General features: G+C 41.6%; 1 protein-coding gene across 2 annotated transcripts in view; it reads right to left on the minus strand.

The window, feature by feature from the left end:
• The window catches only part of RPRD1B (regulation of nuclear pre-mRNA domain containing 1B), a 25,022-nt gene continuing 8,154 nt past the window's right edge, over nt 1–16,868 (minus strand). The window contains exons 4-8 of one of the 2 annotated variants that reach the window (XM_030963065.1): nt 15,784–15,896; nt 13,851–13,977; nt 12,616–12,791; nt 3,792–3,847; nt 1–2,477 (exon numbers count right to left, since the gene is read on the minus strand). In XM_030963065.1, the coding sequence (XP_030818925.1) occupies nt 3,815–3,847; nt 12,616–12,791; nt 13,851–13,977; nt 15,784–15,896 (449 nt within the window). In that variant the 3' untranslated portion in view covers nt 1–2,477; nt 3,792–3,814. The remainder of the gene's footprint in view (nt 2,478–3,791; nt 3,848–12,615; nt 12,792–13,850; nt 13,978–15,783; nt 15,897–16,868) is intronic. The other variant, XM_030963064.1, reaches the window with a different exon arrangement.

The raw sequence follows: 16,868 nt of genomic DNA on the forward strand, positions 1-16,868 counted from the left end.
TTCAATGACACCCTCTTTATTCAAAAATAGATATCTATGAGACATTTCAGAATATACTGCTGTCAAATGGCAGCCTATATGTCTAAATTAATTCCTAAGTCAATTAATATACAGATTTAAGCTTTTGTTAAAAAAGACACACTGTGGGTAAATCTGTTTAACCTTCAGAAAATGTCACCCAGTTCACCAGATGCCCTTTGCCCAAAAAGTAAAACAAATAAAATTAAAAACTACAAGACTTCATTTAAATTAAGCAAAATAAAACACACGCATATATTCAGAAAAAAAATCAAAACATTTCAATTAAAAAATAAAAAAACCAGACAGACAACTCTCTCACAGATCTGCCCAAAACACAAACGTGAGATGCCAGCACATTTGTCTACATCAGTTTTTGACAGTTTTTGTCCTATAATGGATACACATTCAATCAATGCTCAAAATAACTTGGTTTAACAGCCTCGGGGTAACTCTGTGAGCTGAATCAGGATGGAAAAGTCTTTTGGTTTGGGTTCTTGAAGTTTGGTGTTGGGGTTTTTTTTTTGTTTGTTTTTCATTTTTGGCAAAAGCAGAGAGAATGTACAGTGTTTAATCTAAAGTATGGACCATAAAAGGCTGCACAGTCAAAGCGACTCGGGGAACACAGAGTTCTGCCACTGGAAAAATTCCTGTAAACTAAAGAGAAAAAAACATCTGTAGGCTGGGCAGTGAGGGTGCAAGGAGCGTTAAAAAAGGACAAAAGGAAGTGTCAGTAGGAAAAGGACGTGAGCTTCTGAACAACTGAATGATCAAACGATGCTGTGGTGGTGTTTGCTGTAACTGAATGCTGACCGGGCGACTGAACAGCCTGAAAAATAAATTAATGCGGAGCAGAACGAGCTTTGCATTTCTGCATTTTCTTCTCCTGGCTTTGACACCAGCTCAAAACCACAGGGAGGCACAGAGAGAGCATCTCAGCTCACTTCATCCTCTGTCTTACAAAACCTGTGTTACCAGATCAAGTGTCTCCAGAAACAGAACCTGTTTTATAGTGAGAGGTGCTAAATTTAAACAGAATTGTATCCAGATTGGAATGGTTCAGTGATCAGAGTCCAGCTTGTCACACCTAACACACAAACTGAAATGTAACTACACCCCTGGCAGCTAAAACACTAGCCAGCAACATAATGGAATTAAGAGCTTTTTAAATTTACCTTTTTTGTTTTTTACACTTTTCCTGATTATAAAAATCAACTCACAATCTGTGACACAAAATTAAGTACATCCTTCTAATATCTACATGCATGGACAGGGTACATGTGCATACAGGATATATGCATATATATGGGTCTATTTTCTATATAAATAAATATTTATACCACATTTAACATCTGTGCATCAGACAACTTCACTAAAGCTAGAGAGAGAGTTTATATCACTGGATTTTCAATGTAACCATCCTGAGAGCAGACCTAACAGCACCTGTCACAGGGACACCAGCAGCTGCCACACACCATTCCAGCCTCTCAGGTCATTAAATCAAAGTTTCCATTACCATCTGATTTCATATTATGAAGAGGAAAAATGTGGTATAAATCTAAGGTAGCTAGAACAGAATTTACTTCCACTCCCACTTAGGTAACATCCAGTTCTGCTTTGCTCAGCACAGTGTAACTTATGAGTCTACCTCTAATTTCACAAAGAAAAGCTGCTTATTTTTATTGCCTGTGACTTCAATTTACATCCATGCCAAATGGGAACTACCTCCACATCAGGCCACAGCATTATGAGGAACTGCAGGTTTAGGAACAAATCTTTCCCTGTACCATTGCTGAGCAGATGCTTCCCCTGACGTGGCCCAGGACTGGCATGCACACACATCCCTACGAGGCCCATGAGCCATTCCACTGCTCCCAGAGATGGGGCTCAGAAACCCAACTAAAACAGATGAGATTTCTTCAGAAATAATACAATATTTGTACAGAGGGAAAATGCTGCATAGTCAACCTTCCTCTGGAAGCTTCCTAGGTATGTGTGTACATGATTCGTGATCTTTGTGGGGGTAACAAGTGCTAAGGGCAAACAGCAACGAAAGAGTACAGGAAAAGATGAGAGAAGTTTGCCTAAACAGACCACCCCCACTCCCTTCAGAGCTCACAAAACTCACTCCTCTTCCTCCCCTCCTGTGAGTCAGTGCACACAGAGAGGGTGAGGATGAGCAGCCAAGAGGTTTAAAGCAGGGTCTGCAAGTTCCTTCCTACTGCAGATCTTGGAAGACTGGACTTCCAGCCAACACCAGTCTTCTTTCTTCTGCTGGTAATAATGAAAACTGGGGCACATGGTTTGTTTTAGTCTGTTGAAAACAGGTCCCCAGCAGATGGCAGAGGTGCCAGACCTCCTGTGACATTGGGCAGCAATGACAGGTCTGGAAGGCTCTGGATGTGAGATTTCAGCTCCTTGCGCACTTGGGTTACCCGAGCGAGCTTCTGTTTATATTCCTGAGGGAAAGAGACAAGAGAACAAAGATTAAGCACAGGTTAATTAACAGTGCTGTTAGTTAAGCCAGGAGTCTCTTCCAGGTGAGGACTCACAGAAGGTAGCCAGGCCCTGGTGCTCTGAGCAGTGCAGTTCCTGTCATCTGCCCCGAATTCACAGCCTGCCCACAGGCTCTGGCATCCCTAAACTAACAACCCTGCCCTGCCTTACTAATTTTACATGTAAAATGTCCCCAAACCAGCACTCCCCAGGATCTGATAGAGCATTTGAGAGAATTGTCAGTGCAGAGTTGCTTTATCCTTGTGTTCTTCCCCAAATACTGACTCCCAGCTGCTGCCAGAATGCTCCTGACACCCCTCCACTGCCAGAAGCCACAGGCTGAGGCACACCACAGGTATTACTACGCTGCCAAAATGCTCATTGCTTTCAAATGTGATCAATTCTCAACACTTAATTAATCCAATTTCCCCCTTTCAAGCTATTAAATCAAACCCAAGTTTTGGTTGTCCAACAGGGCCTCTTTTATGAGCTCACACTACAACCCTGGCATGGCAGGGACACGATGGAAACACGTGCAGGACCACGGAATGTAAACCAGGGAAAGGCACATCCACACCAGATACAGACATTAACATCTTCAGGATTTTATTACAGAGGGGAAAAAGAGCAAGCTAAAAATCTCCAAAGAGGAAACTTGCAAATGGTTTTCCCACAAATGAGATCTGGATTGAGCAGTAAAAGTGCAGTAAGGAATCCCTATCCATGTGCAGAAATTCCCCCAGGTCTCAGAGACACCACTGACTTGTGTTCCTAATGAGGAGAGAGAGGAGTTTGGACCCTGAAAATGGAAGAAAGAAAGAACTGTACTTTGGCCAGTTCTGGTGAGAAGCCACTTATGAGCAGCCCAGCACTCATCCAAATTATCCAATACAGAAGATTTTAATTAAAGAGTGTTTATGCAATTTTCAGAGTTTTGTGATTCTATACATTCACGAAACAGTCAGAGAAGACAGCAATTGAAGGAATAAAACTCCAATAGCACATAATTTTGTTTTGAATGTGCCAGTCTTTACTCAACTACATGTGGCCTACTTTTCATGGCACCTCCAGAATGCAGGAAACAATGAGCTTGAGAAAAAAAAATACACAGAACAGACTGCCACACAGCCAACTAGAATATCAATTTACTTTTCATTTCTTAATTACTTGGCAAAGAGAACAGAAGTTTATATCTCTGAAGATCAAATGAAACTAGGCACATGTTTAATCAAAACATCTTTCTGAAGAGTTGACAACTTTAATCCAGACTTTCTAACCTTCTCAGTGATGGAAATTCTCTTCACCTTCTCCAAACATCAAAGCACAGCAGTTCCTGTGGGGTTACAAGCAAGGAGTTTACACTCTCTGTGTTTCATTATTTTGAATTAGAACAGTGAGAGCAGCCGTCAATCGCAACAACTCCCGATACCCCTGCAATGGCAGTGTAAGTGCATCCCATAAATTTCCTTCCAGCACCAAACAGGAATGTCTTTTAACAACCTATTTCAAATTTAAATCCTTTATGAGGCTCAGTGAGCTAATATAACCAAACACTTCTGTTAACATACACAGGATATACAGTGAAATAATCAAGTCCAAACAAAGCCGTCCCAGCTCCATGAACTGCAGGGTGCTGTTCTCACGCCTAGAGAACTGCAACAAAAAAAAACACCTCAAGATGCACACATTAATTTTGTGAGGATTTGTCTTGCTTTAATGAAAGACAGAGAATCAGGAAAAAAGAATGTACCCACAGCCCTAACCACACTCTTGGGAATTCTTAAAGAGAAACAAGTCGAGAAACTCGACAGAGAACAAAAACAAACCCCCCAGATTCCTTGGCATTAATAGAGAGCAGCAGCAGATAAAGAGGGATGCCATGGAGCATTCCAACACTTGGGATTCTTCTCCAAAAGAACGTGGGAGCCAACCCTGGGGATAGGGAGAGAGTGCCCAGAGTGCTCAGCTCAGGGCTGGCACACCCCCAGTGCTGGAGATGGAGACAGCAGCACCCCAGCTCCTGCACACACAGCACAGATGGCAGGAACATCTACTGAGCTCCAAATGCTGGCGCAGAGAAGGTGGAAGAGGCTGGACTTGGAGATCCACAGAAGACCGTCTTAAAAATATTTTAAAATCCATAATTCACACCATTGTCAGGGAGTGATGGATATCAAGCCAGGAAAGAATGAGCAGCACTTCCTCCTCAAGAATGCCAAACTGCCAAGAGTGAGTATCAGCAGGTTTTCTTTCTTCTATAGTAATTCCCACTAAAGATAGGAACAAAAAATAAGAAGGGCAAGGCAGCTGGCAAGTCCTCCAGGTCTGATAAATGGGCAGTGAAGATGAAAAGAAGTTGCAAATTCCAGGCATAAGCCAAGAAAATACCTCAAATATGGCTTGAATCGCCAAGATCCACACAAAACAATTATGGATTTATGGATCCAATTACAGATCCAGAAAAAACAATTACGTAAAACCAGGTACAACCTCCACAGAAAGACTAATGTCCTGCCATTTTCAGGGCAAAACTGACAAGGATCCATCACTTCTCATGGACAGTCAGGACTGGAATGCGATGGCTTTTGAGCTGAAGATGATTTGCGTGACCATTAGAGTTATATTAGATGCAAATAACATTCCTCTCCCAAGACAGCTACTTAGGGGATGGAGAATCTTGCCAATGCCTTCCTTGCCTGACAGCCCAGTTCTTATAAAACATATTGACAAATTAAGAACCACCAAGATGTGTCCAAACCACACTGCTGCTGGCAAACACACAGACTTAGGAGCAATTCTTCTGCATATTAACAGCACCAACCTGCTTCCAAATTCACAGTTAACAGCTTCAAGTGTTTAGGAAAATATTGCTCTTAGCATGTCCTTATTTTCAGGGATACTCTACATTGAGGGCTACATGGAACACTGAGCTATCAGAAACATCCTCCCAATTTGAAGAGAGACTTTTGTATGCACATGATGACAAAAAATAAACATCAAGTCACCTTGAGAACCATATTCCTTTCAATTCTAAGTAATTCCAACTTACTACTAAGTAAATGCAAGCCTTACCTAGTCAACACCAAAGGCCTAAATCCTACCTGCTAAAAAACCAAACTGAAAAAATAAGATAGAAAAAATTCTCACCAGGAAGAGGCAGCAACAGCCCCCAAACCAAAACTGGCTCAGAAAAACATCAATAAATTCAGGAATGGAAACTAAGGGAGTAATCCAGAAACCAAGATTTCCTAGAATAGATGAATACTTACTGCACAGATTGGATACACATCACAGAGCATGGCAGGAAACTGTCGATTCCATGCTTAACCCTCTCCATCCCTCTGGGCCTGAGATGCTGTGCTGATTCCTGGCAGAGCTGTCAAGCAGTGGAGAGACCACGAGCCAGAGCTGGGACAGGGAATGCTGGCTGCTTCCCTCAAGAATACACAGCAGCAGAGACACTGAAACCCCTTCCAGATTGAGGGCTTTGCTTTTTCCACAAGTTCTGGCCATATTCTGCAACACAGGACTCTGGAAGCAGGTTTTATAGGCAACCATGTTTTTCATGTAGCCCATGACACGCCTGGAAACTGCACCTTGTAGATTTTTCCACAAGGTCCTTCCATTCCATGAAACTGAACAACACAAATTCCAGTTTAAAAGCTGCTGCTTTCCGAGGCCTTCGTTTGTACTCTGTGTTGAGCTGATTGTCTCACTGCTCAGTAGGTTTATATTAAGATTAATAGTATTTGGATGCTATTTGCTTTTTTTAGACAAAATAATGAGACCTCTGCTGTAAGCAGGAGTTTCAGGATGATAGAGGAAGAAACTGGCTCTGTGCCACACGGATGCTTTTGCTAATCAACGTTTCCTTTCAGTGCATGGCGTTCTACATCCTCAGTGGCCAAGAGAATTAGATACTCAGTCCTTGAAATAAATGCAAAATCAGAATTAGCCACTGCTGAATGAAGCTGACACAGTGTTTCATTCCAAAGCAGCCGTGCTTGAACATTATAGAACTGGCTGTAATCAACATGACAGGAAATTCATCCTGAGCACTGCTGTGTGGCCTGGTTCACCTTGTCACGTTCCACAGCAGAGATTTCAGCTTATTTTGGCTCAGAGTGTGTACTGGACGTGTGTACACGTCCTCTCCTGTGCAGGGTCGAGCAGGAACATGCTGTAAGTCATCACAGCAATTGTATCTGCTGAAAAAACATCTAGCTAAGCATTAATGAGAATTTGGAAAGTGAATATGAAGAGCAGCCGGTCAGGCGCAGTTTTGATATGATGCAGCTTGAGCCAGCTGTAGGAAAGCAGAAAACCACAAACAAGCCACAGGAAAAATGCATCAGAGGCTCAGCAGGAATTTGGAGAGTATGTAGTGAAGTGAGAAGTTTCACAGCCATGTGATTATATGTCCAAGTAAAACCTCTCTTTAAAAACATTAAATATACCACAGTACTGCAGAAGGCTGATTAGGTATTCCTTACCTTCTGCTCCTTGCCACTTAACCTATGCAAAGTACTTTTAAAACATATTCACTAGAAAAAGAAGATAAAGGAAAACTTCTGCCATCCCACAAGCTCATTGAACCCTCCTCAAAAGCAAAGTGAAACCAAATGCCAGGGTGAAACCAGGTTTCCTCATTCTGCAGCAGCACTAAACCAGCAAATCTGAGGTTTCATCTGAAAGATGCAGTCCAGGAATCAGAGCTTGAATGATGTATTTCCTTACAGAGTCTTCAGTTCATTTTCAACCTTAAATTTGTTCAGTCTTGCTCTTTTAAATTTGACAAGGCTTCTTTCTTCTGTGGCATCATTCATCACACATCAGCAGAGATGGTGTTTCTGCTCCTGGCAGAATTACATGCTCTCAAACCAGAACTCGTTTCCTTGCTCTCCTCTTTGTTTAGGACAACAGAAGAGGCAGCAGCAGAGGAGCAGCATTTCTCCAACTGCTGGGAATACCTCAACCTCTGCAATGTTCAAAAGCTCTCAGAAAAAGCCCAGGCTGCTGCCACTGCATGAGGGACACAAATCATAATTTCATTTGCCAAATACCCTTCCAGAAATAAACACTGAAGGGGGTACATTTGATGTTCACCATAAAAATCAACATCCAGAGCACAAGCCAACATTCACCTCTCCAAACATCTTAATACTTTTCTAGCTAAGCAAGAGAGTGGTCAACACTCATTCACTTCAGCAAAATGCATAAAAACATTGTATGTTAATATTGTATTGTTTTTATTGTTTTAATATTATTCTATTTGCAGCATGACTGTAATTATAAATATCTACAAGCACCTACCAAATGAAGGAACTGTATCTCTCCATTGTGCAAAGAAACATAGCTGTTGCCTCGAGCCATACATGGCCCAACAAACCCAAATTCCCTGCAGTTGTGAGCTCACATCCCCACAGAGCAGCCTGAGCTCTTCCCCACACCCAGAGGCACCAGTGGCTCACAGCTGGCAGGACTGGTGCAGTCACCGGTGCACAGCCCAGCATTTCTTGCCCCATTAGTCACCAGTTTGGTCCTACAGCCCCAGGTCTGGCACTGTCTGGGTGCTCCAAGCTCAGGATCTCCCTGCCAGGGGGGCAGAGCTGACCCCACTCTGCTGCTGATTCCCACAGCTGCTCCTGCTACTTCACACATGTCAAATACTGACAATTTTGTTTCCTGGCAGGAGCCCTAAAATTTAATCTCCTATTTCACTGTCTAAACCACTGAAATGAATATACCACAGAACCCAAGAATTGCTGTCTGAGGGAAGCAGCAGCCACAAAGCCGTGCCAATGGTGACACACTACAGAGACCCAGGCAGTGGAAGCAGCACAGCAATAAATTGCCTATTAACCCACTGAACTAAATTGTATTTCAAGAAAATGTATAGTGCTGGGCAGTCCAGAAAACCTCAAGTGAGAATGCACTTCATCCCTCAGAGATGCATTATCAAAGAGGGTTTGCAAATTTGTGTGGGCACGGCATTAACACCTTATTAAAGGTGCCTTGAAGCCATGAATATTAAAACTCACAAACATCTAAAAACCCCCAGAGCTCTCAGCAGGACTCTAAGTGACAATTTTTCAGCTGCAGCCAAGAATCAGAATATTTCCCCTAAACTGGATCTTAAATACAGTATGTTCTTTAGATTTATAGCTGCAGACATGTAAGCACACACATATTTGAGTACATGCACTGCTCCATCCACACTGCCTGTGTTGCACTGCTCCTCACATCACCTTTCACCAACACAGACACAGAAGGTATGTGGAAGAATTGCCCTCACTGACTGCACATCAAACCAAAAATTCTGACTGCACAATCTTCTATTTTTTCTGCCTCTTCTCTCCATCATATCAAAAAAACCCTCCCTCCACTCACTCGAGGTTTCCTACTGACAGTAGTTATTTCAGGTTCCCATGAAGCTTCTACGCAATTTGCCATTTCCTTGCACATTTCCTTGGTTCTTCCAGTCTCATCTGTTTACCTGACTTCACTTTACAGCTACCTGGTACCCCAATATGGGATGTTCTCCCCACTGCATTTCCATTTTACACAAACTAATTCCCTGGTTTTTTTCTCTTTGCCTGCCATGCATTCCAGAAGAGTGCTCTGACTTCAAAAGACAATTCTCCTTGAAGTTCTGCAGGCTCAGGTGCTCGAGGACAAAAAACATCCCCAGCTGATTGTGCTCAGTAATTGTAATGGTGCAGCAATGGCCAAAAATAACACAAATCAAGAAACTTCCATTGGAAGTTCAATACTACTGTGAGATACAAGGACACATCTCATTCTTATAGAAACAACAGCTCCTGCTTCTACACCTGTCTGAAAGTGGATTTTATTTCCTGTCATCTGCTATTGTGAATGTCCAGGCCACCTCTGATCTATCCCTGGCATGGAAGATCAAACTGCAGCTGCAGTATCAAGCCCACAATTGCTGAGCAAGATGAAACACCATTTTAAAAGAAATTCAGTGTTCAGCTGTTGAACGACAGTATCCCCCACACCTTTCAGGAAGTTAACATGAGGAATACTTACCTTTGAAGATATATGCCTTGTTATAGGCTCTTTAGTATCAGCTTGGGGCCAGCTGATTTTAGTGACTGATAGAATTAAAGAAAATCTACCTTCTTAAGTGCTCTTAGACTACAGTCAAAATACCACTCCCAGGATAAAGAAATCCTAATTATTACACTTGGATTTTTTCCACTGCTACCCTAAAACCAGAGTTTGTCCATGTTATGATCTTCAGGCTCTGTTGCAGCTTCCTCCCTTCAAATCACCAGTGCTGCTTTGCCCTCACTGCTTCAATCCTTACTCATGCCAGCTGTGTCCATGCTGATGTGTAATTATTTTCCAAATCCTCAGCATGTTCCTCAGCAGTGCCCCTCAGTTAAACAGCCTTACTGCAACTGATGACAAGAGCTGTGTCACAGGGGTTTGACATGCAGAGTATTCTGAGCATTAGCCCACAAAACACAAACATACTGAGTTTCTGTATGTTTTGATAATTTGCTGTTTCATGAGGGACAGCATTAACAGGATTAGTAAACAACTGCAGCTCTTTAGACCATAAAAGCTGCTTTTCAAGAATTCACAGATTAGCTACTTTCATTGCTATCCCAGTGAAAGACTTTGCAAGTAAATAAAATACAAAAAAACCACCCAGAGTAATTTCCAAATTAGGTATTTCCATCTCTTAAAATATAGTCCTGACTTTTATTTCTGTCAGAAGTCTCTCTCCCCAACCAACAGCCTTGTCTAGATGAGGATGGTGAAGTAAACAATCCATCTTCCATCTAAACACACCCTCTCATCTAAGTCAAGAAACTTAGAGGAAACTTCCTCAGCACAAGAGGAAAAACTCAAAGTACCAAAGATTCTGAGAAAGACACTTCAAGAGAGCAAAGCCTACAATGCGTAGATATGTAAAATTAGATTGTTTTAAGTTGTTTTCTCATTTCAGACCTCGCCTGAGTAAATGTTTTGGTTTTTAAATACATTTTTAATTGTTACAAGTTTCAGATCCTTCTAGTAAAATGCTTATTAGCACTACAAAGAAAAATACAGCCTTATCAATACTGTGAGAACATCAAAGACTCAAATAAAACTGATAAGCAGATCTGGCCTGTCTTATCTGTAACCAGCATCTTCCACTGTTTATTAACCCTCTACAAGGGCAGAACAATGGAATGCTGTAATCAGGCAACATCCCTCACTGAGGTTTGAGAGCTGACACGAATATCAATCGTGCCTCATGTTCACTGCTGGAGTGGCATTTCCTGCAACTCTGTTTAGACTGCTACAGCACTGAGGCCCTCTTGTCTGGCAGAATGACAAAGATGCCAACCAAAACAGATACTTAATAAGATCCTAATATTTAAATAGGATCATTCTTTATTTTCTAATGTAGTGAAGAATTACGTTTACACCTAATAGTGTGCAAGCAGCCTGTTCCATTGCCATCAGCAGGATTACTATCATTAACAAAGCAACTCAACCAGCAAAACACTTAATTTTCAGGGTTACATTTCTGCCTCTGCCAGTTACAATTTTCAAGTAACATTCTTTAGCAAAAGGATATTTTCCAAACAAAAACCCTCCACGATTGTCACAACATTTCAGCTAATGCATTAGAAATTTTAATTTCATGTTGTCATTATGGATTTCTCAGTTTCAAAGTCTCAAACTGACTCAAAATTATTAATTGTTCTGAGCCTTTTAAAATATTATTGTGCAGCATTTTGCTACCTATAGCAGTATGTATCATTTATGTATTTTTTTACATACACATAGGTGTCCTTTAAGCAAGAAAAAAACTTCAAAACCTGACCCAAGCCTTCCACAGAAAACAAATCAGTTGCCAAACAACATTTGGTTTCATGGCATCATCTGTATCCATGTATAAAAGTGTTTTTTCTGACTCAGTCATAAGACTGATGCTATGCTTGAAGAAATTCAGTCACAAGGCATTGAGAACCTCCAATATAAACACAGGCAAAGAAAACATTCAAAATGAATTTTATCTGGGAACAATGTTGCCGAGCTGTCAGAGGAGGAGGTTTGCCATGAGAGTAAACAGAGACTGCAAATGCTGCAGCTCAGTCTCCTTCCAGGAGATCTTGTCCTTCACATCCCCTCCCATCCCACCCTGCAGCAGCTGCTCATCACCAGCACGGCGGTGCAGAGAAGCCCTTAATGTGCCGCCAAGGGGCAGTTTAGCAGATGGCAGAGTGACATACAACCACAGCCATTAATTAAACTCCTCGCCAGTCCCACAACGTGCTGCTGAAAGAACTTCCATGGAGAAGGCACATTTTGGATAAACAGCTGTAAACAGCTGGCTGCACAGCCTGAGCAAGGGGGCTCAGCTCAGCCCCAGGCTGTTTTAGGGTCCTGCCCTCCCTGTTTAAAGGAGCTGTACAGGAAACACAAGTCATTGTCTTTCACTACCAGCCCCATTTACACTGCACCACAGAAGCTGTGGGTAAGTGGCTGTTAAAGGATGCAGAGCAGAACATTTGGCTTAAACTGCTTCCCCTAAACAAGCAGGGTCTCAGGAAGCAGATGAAGGACACCTAACCATCAGGAAAATAACAAAAAACCCAAGCAGTATAAAAAAACCTCATCTAATTATGGCAAAGGGAGGTTACTTTTTTAAAAAAGGTTAATTTTTTGAAATTTTGTCATAACAAAATAAGCTATGTGTTAGGCAAGTCTATTTTTCTTTAAGTAGTATAGATCTCTGGGCTTTCCAGGTGCATTGAAACATCTAGACTGAACACCAGGACAGATTTGCACTCTGCAGATCTGACACTGCTTTCTTACCCGTTTTACTCCAAGTGTAAAGACAACTAGAGCCTAGATAACCTAGAACCAAAAGTAAAGGTAAGACCCGGAATCAAAAGTAAAGGTAAGACCCGGAATCAAATGTAAAGGCAGGAGCTGGGACCATGCAAAGGCAGGACCGGGAATCACGTAAAGGTAACACCCGGAATCATCTCCCTTGGGAGAAACCCATAGATTTGGAGTCCAGGGTGAGTGTCTGGTGAGCCAATTGTTCTGCCAGCCCCAGTAACAGGCACTCACCTCCAGTTTCTTCTCCTTCTCCGTGAGCACATCCTTCTGGTTCTGGGTGTACTCGATGAGCATCCGTGCCAGCTGGCGCCGGTCCTCCAGCTCGGCCGCCAGCCGCCCGTTGTACTCGGCCAGCAGCAGGCACGCCTCGTCCACCGTCTTCGAGAGCCGCTCCGCAGCCTCTTTGTCTGCGTGCAAAAGCGTTGGGTGATTTAGAGGACAAAGTTTAAAACTTCCAATTGTTGACAGAAGGGCTGCGATTCATGAGCCACAGGCACAATAACATCTTGTTCGTAAATATACTTCTGGCTTGACAGGAGAATAAGGTCTGTTATCACAGGATAACAGGAAATAGGACATTCACCCTTTGTGGGCTGTATTTTAGACATTGACATAACTGACTGTATTTAATCCTTAGAGATGTCAGTGAAAGCAGGGAGATAAATCTATGAATAGTAAGCCTCTATGAACAGGTTAATTAAAATGTTAGAAGTACCTTCATGTAAACAAATCAGGTGGTTTCTACATTTAAACACAGTGTGCACTTGTTAATTCCTGTTATATAGGAGCGATTTCAAATGTATTGACACAAATCTAAGAATTACACACAGTCCAGTTGGGCACTGTAAGAATATATTATGAATGGTCAAATAAGTGATAATTCATAATGAGTTCTAAATTAAAACCACCTCCAGGAACAAGAGTCAAATCAGTTCAACCTCTAAATGCTTCTATTAAAATTACTTTTCAAATGCAATTGCAGCAGTTAATTTAAACAAAGACTGACAGATTAACGGGGGTAGCAATTTGCCTTTTCCATAGCAATCAAGGACTATGTGCGTACTCAGCAGTCTGGTAGAACTTGAAAATATATCAATCAAGGACTATGTGTATATTCATCACACTGATAAAACTTCAAGATATCTTAACAGCTGAGGTGTTTAAGAGCAAACACATCCACTTGAGAACTCTGGCTCGATTTCCTTTATATTCTTGCAAAATGCTGATGATGTTCTCAAAGTACAAAAGCCTCAGTCCAAGCCAAAAAAAGGAAGCAGCTATGTAAGTTTAATCTTCAGTGTTAGTCATAGGATTGCTATCTGTTAATTACCCCAGAACTACAAAGCAAGGACACAAAAGCAGGAATTCACTCCACCATACATTGTGATTATTAAAAAAAAAAAACCCACACTTTGATTTCTAAGTTATTCTTTAGACCCATGTTCATTCATCTTCCAGTCTCATACCTGTAATTTTCTCCAGTAATGAAACATCTTGAACTTCCTGAGGCAGGGAAGCAATTTTTTGCCGCACTGTTGCATCTCCTGATGCTGCATTTTCCAGGTCTTGTAGGGCTTTGATCAAATCCTCGGTCTACAAGTGAGCCAACAGTAAAACCAGGTAACCTTAACGACATCCACTTCCCAGGGATGTGGTCACTGCAGAGGAGCTCACCCACCTCTGAAAGGTACCATTTGAGGAATATTTTCTTCAAGTAATTTTTAAACCTAACACAAGGAGTATTCATTGAGTTTACACTATCCCGGTGTTTAGCTCCTCCTGCATAATTACAGCAGGGCCATCCTTTTCAAGGCCCTGCAGTGGGAAACTTCTCAATCCAATTAAGAAAAGTGATCATTTAAGACATAGCTGTGAAGGACATGACCACACCAGTTTGAGAGAACCACCAGCCCTGTGTGCTGCCCCAAGCTGGAACTGAATCTTCCACCCAAACATCCCTGACAGACTCTCTGCCTCCCTGGAGTGTACAGGCACCTTTTTGTTCTGTTCTAAAGCTGCATTCTGACAGAGCAAAAACACCCAACACCAAATTTCCATCAGCCCAAACAAAACTATACTAAATTTCCATCATGACAAGGTTTAGAATTCTGTAACTTGGTACTGACTATAAACTCCAATGATGACAAAAGCTCCTCCCATAAATCAAACTCTGCAATCTCCTGATTTTGCAAAGCCATGGCTGTCCTCACCCAGCTTCCTGCAAGCATACAGCTTTCTGCAACTCAAATGGGCTCCTCGGTGTGCCCTCAGCTCATCTCTCAGCTGGCTTTAGTGCACTGAGGAAAGACGTGTCAGTTTGAATTAATTCACCCAAGATGCATCCAAACTTTAAAAGGACATGGATGAGGAGAGCTCTAGGAGGACCATCCCTGACACATTGTATTTCCTCCTGGCTCAAAAAAAAATTAAACAGAGAAACTCCCTGAACAGGAAGAACAAAGTGTTGCTTTTTTGTTTAAAAAATTCTGAAGTAGGGCAGGTTTTTGAAACAGAACGCTAGGACCATAAACACAAGCACTGATTTTTAAACTACAGTTCAATAGTTTGAAAGCTAATGAAAACACTAACAAATTTAAAATAAATATTTTCTTAATCTGAAAAACAAAGAGGTCCATTACCTAACATTTACTACTTCCTTGCAAACTGCAAATGATTTCCAACAGTGACGATGTTTATAATCAAGAGAAACTATAAGCTACAAGGCATCTGGAGGTAAAAACAACAACAAAATTTTCACTTATTTCCTTGACAACTGTTATTTATTTTTATTTTTCAATGTTTACAGTTTACCAGATGGATGGTGTAATTTTTTATCCCCTTCAAATAGGCTCTGGGTTAACATATGTTCAATCTGTAGCCTCAAACGGCCGCAATGATTTTTTATTTCATTCCAAATATTTCCACACCAGTAACACGGAGCCTCTAAAGTCTTCAGTGCTCGTTTTCCTACCAGCTCCATACAAATACAACAAATGCTATGCTGTATTATAACTTACAGAAAGATACAGCCTATGAAGGAAAATTGTGTATTAACTGTTCACAGCTTTAGGTTTTAGAAGCTACACATTGATTTTGAGAAGAATTTAAAATATGGCCTGTTCTTCTAGCAGTCCTTTGGGATTCTTTCCTGGCAGCACTACTCAGACCTTGGGTTAGACTACCGGGAATTGCTCAGAAGTGACACATAACTGCAGTAGGGAAAAGGAATCTGTTGCATTTTACATGGACTTCTCAACCCCAAACTGCATCTCCACTAAACCCATTTCACTTGTTGTCAGCTCCACCTTGTGGCTGTGACACAGGGGAGGTGGTTGTGACACAGGGGAGGTAGCGCTATGGCTTCCAGAGCTCCTCCCAGGCTCAACCCATTCCACATACCAGCAGTGGCCCAGCGCTGGGGTCTGGGGGTGAGTAGCTCCCAGGGTAATCATCATCTTCCTCCTCTTGTATTTGCTGGAAAGTTCGCTTTAAAGATTTCTTCTCCTCTGCAACTGAAGACAGAAACAACTCATTTGGATGCCAGATCTGCCCACCTTAACTATCTCTACTTCAAAGAATTACACCAGATGGATGCTCTGATGATTAAGCCCTCTAGGGGATGACCACAGCTGGACTTTAATGTTGGAATCATATTCCAAACACTCAAATGCAAAACAGTAATAAAAGATTGATTTCTGCCTTCCATGTATCTCTGTACATGCCAGCCTGAGGATACACGAGCAGTGTGCACTTCATATGTGTTTGTGCCTCTCACAATGAAAGTAGGAAAGACAAATAAATGTGCTATTTGACAATAAATTACAGACTTCAACCCTCAGATGCTCTGGTTAACACTGAGTATACAGGTGAGGATTTCTACCAGTAGAAATGAAGTGCTGATGTGAAGGTACACAAGGACAGAAGAATTTCAAGTTATCTTTCTGCATTAATTATATGCTCCCTGTGGTCCTACAACCAACACAGTAATTGCTCATTATTCAACCTTCCACTCTTTCATCAAAATAAGGGCTTCAGGACAGTTCTGTTTAACTACAACTCCAAGATGTGACAGCAGCAACACCAAAGCATGAACTAATCTCCAAGCAGGTAACCTGCAACACTTCAGAAACAGGGATGTCATAAAGCAAGACATGACTAGTTAAATGAACCTCAGCACGGCAAACATTAGCTTGAAAGGGAAGAGACAGTTTATTTAAATGAGTCAGAAGTCTTAATGAAGCCTTTGATCCAGCCACAGAACCTTCAAAAGAAGGTGGATCATTTTTCAGACTTGCCACCAAAGATAATAAGATATGGGGTAATTTGTAAGAAATCTTTGGACAGTCTTAAGAACATCTATTCAATGGAATCCAGTCTTGCCAAGATAATCCGTATATACTTTGATTCACAGGAAAAACCAAAACCAAGATCACTCAATTTAAAACAAAACCAGACTGTCCCATTCTAATGGGGAACCAAACAGA

This window comes from Camarhynchus parvulus, chromosome 20 (genome assembly GCF_901933205.1).
Source record: "Camarhynchus parvulus chromosome 20, STF_HiC, whole genome shotgun sequence".
Lineage (NCBI taxonomy): Eukaryota > Metazoa > Chordata > Aves > Passeriformes > Thraupidae > Camarhynchus > Camarhynchus parvulus.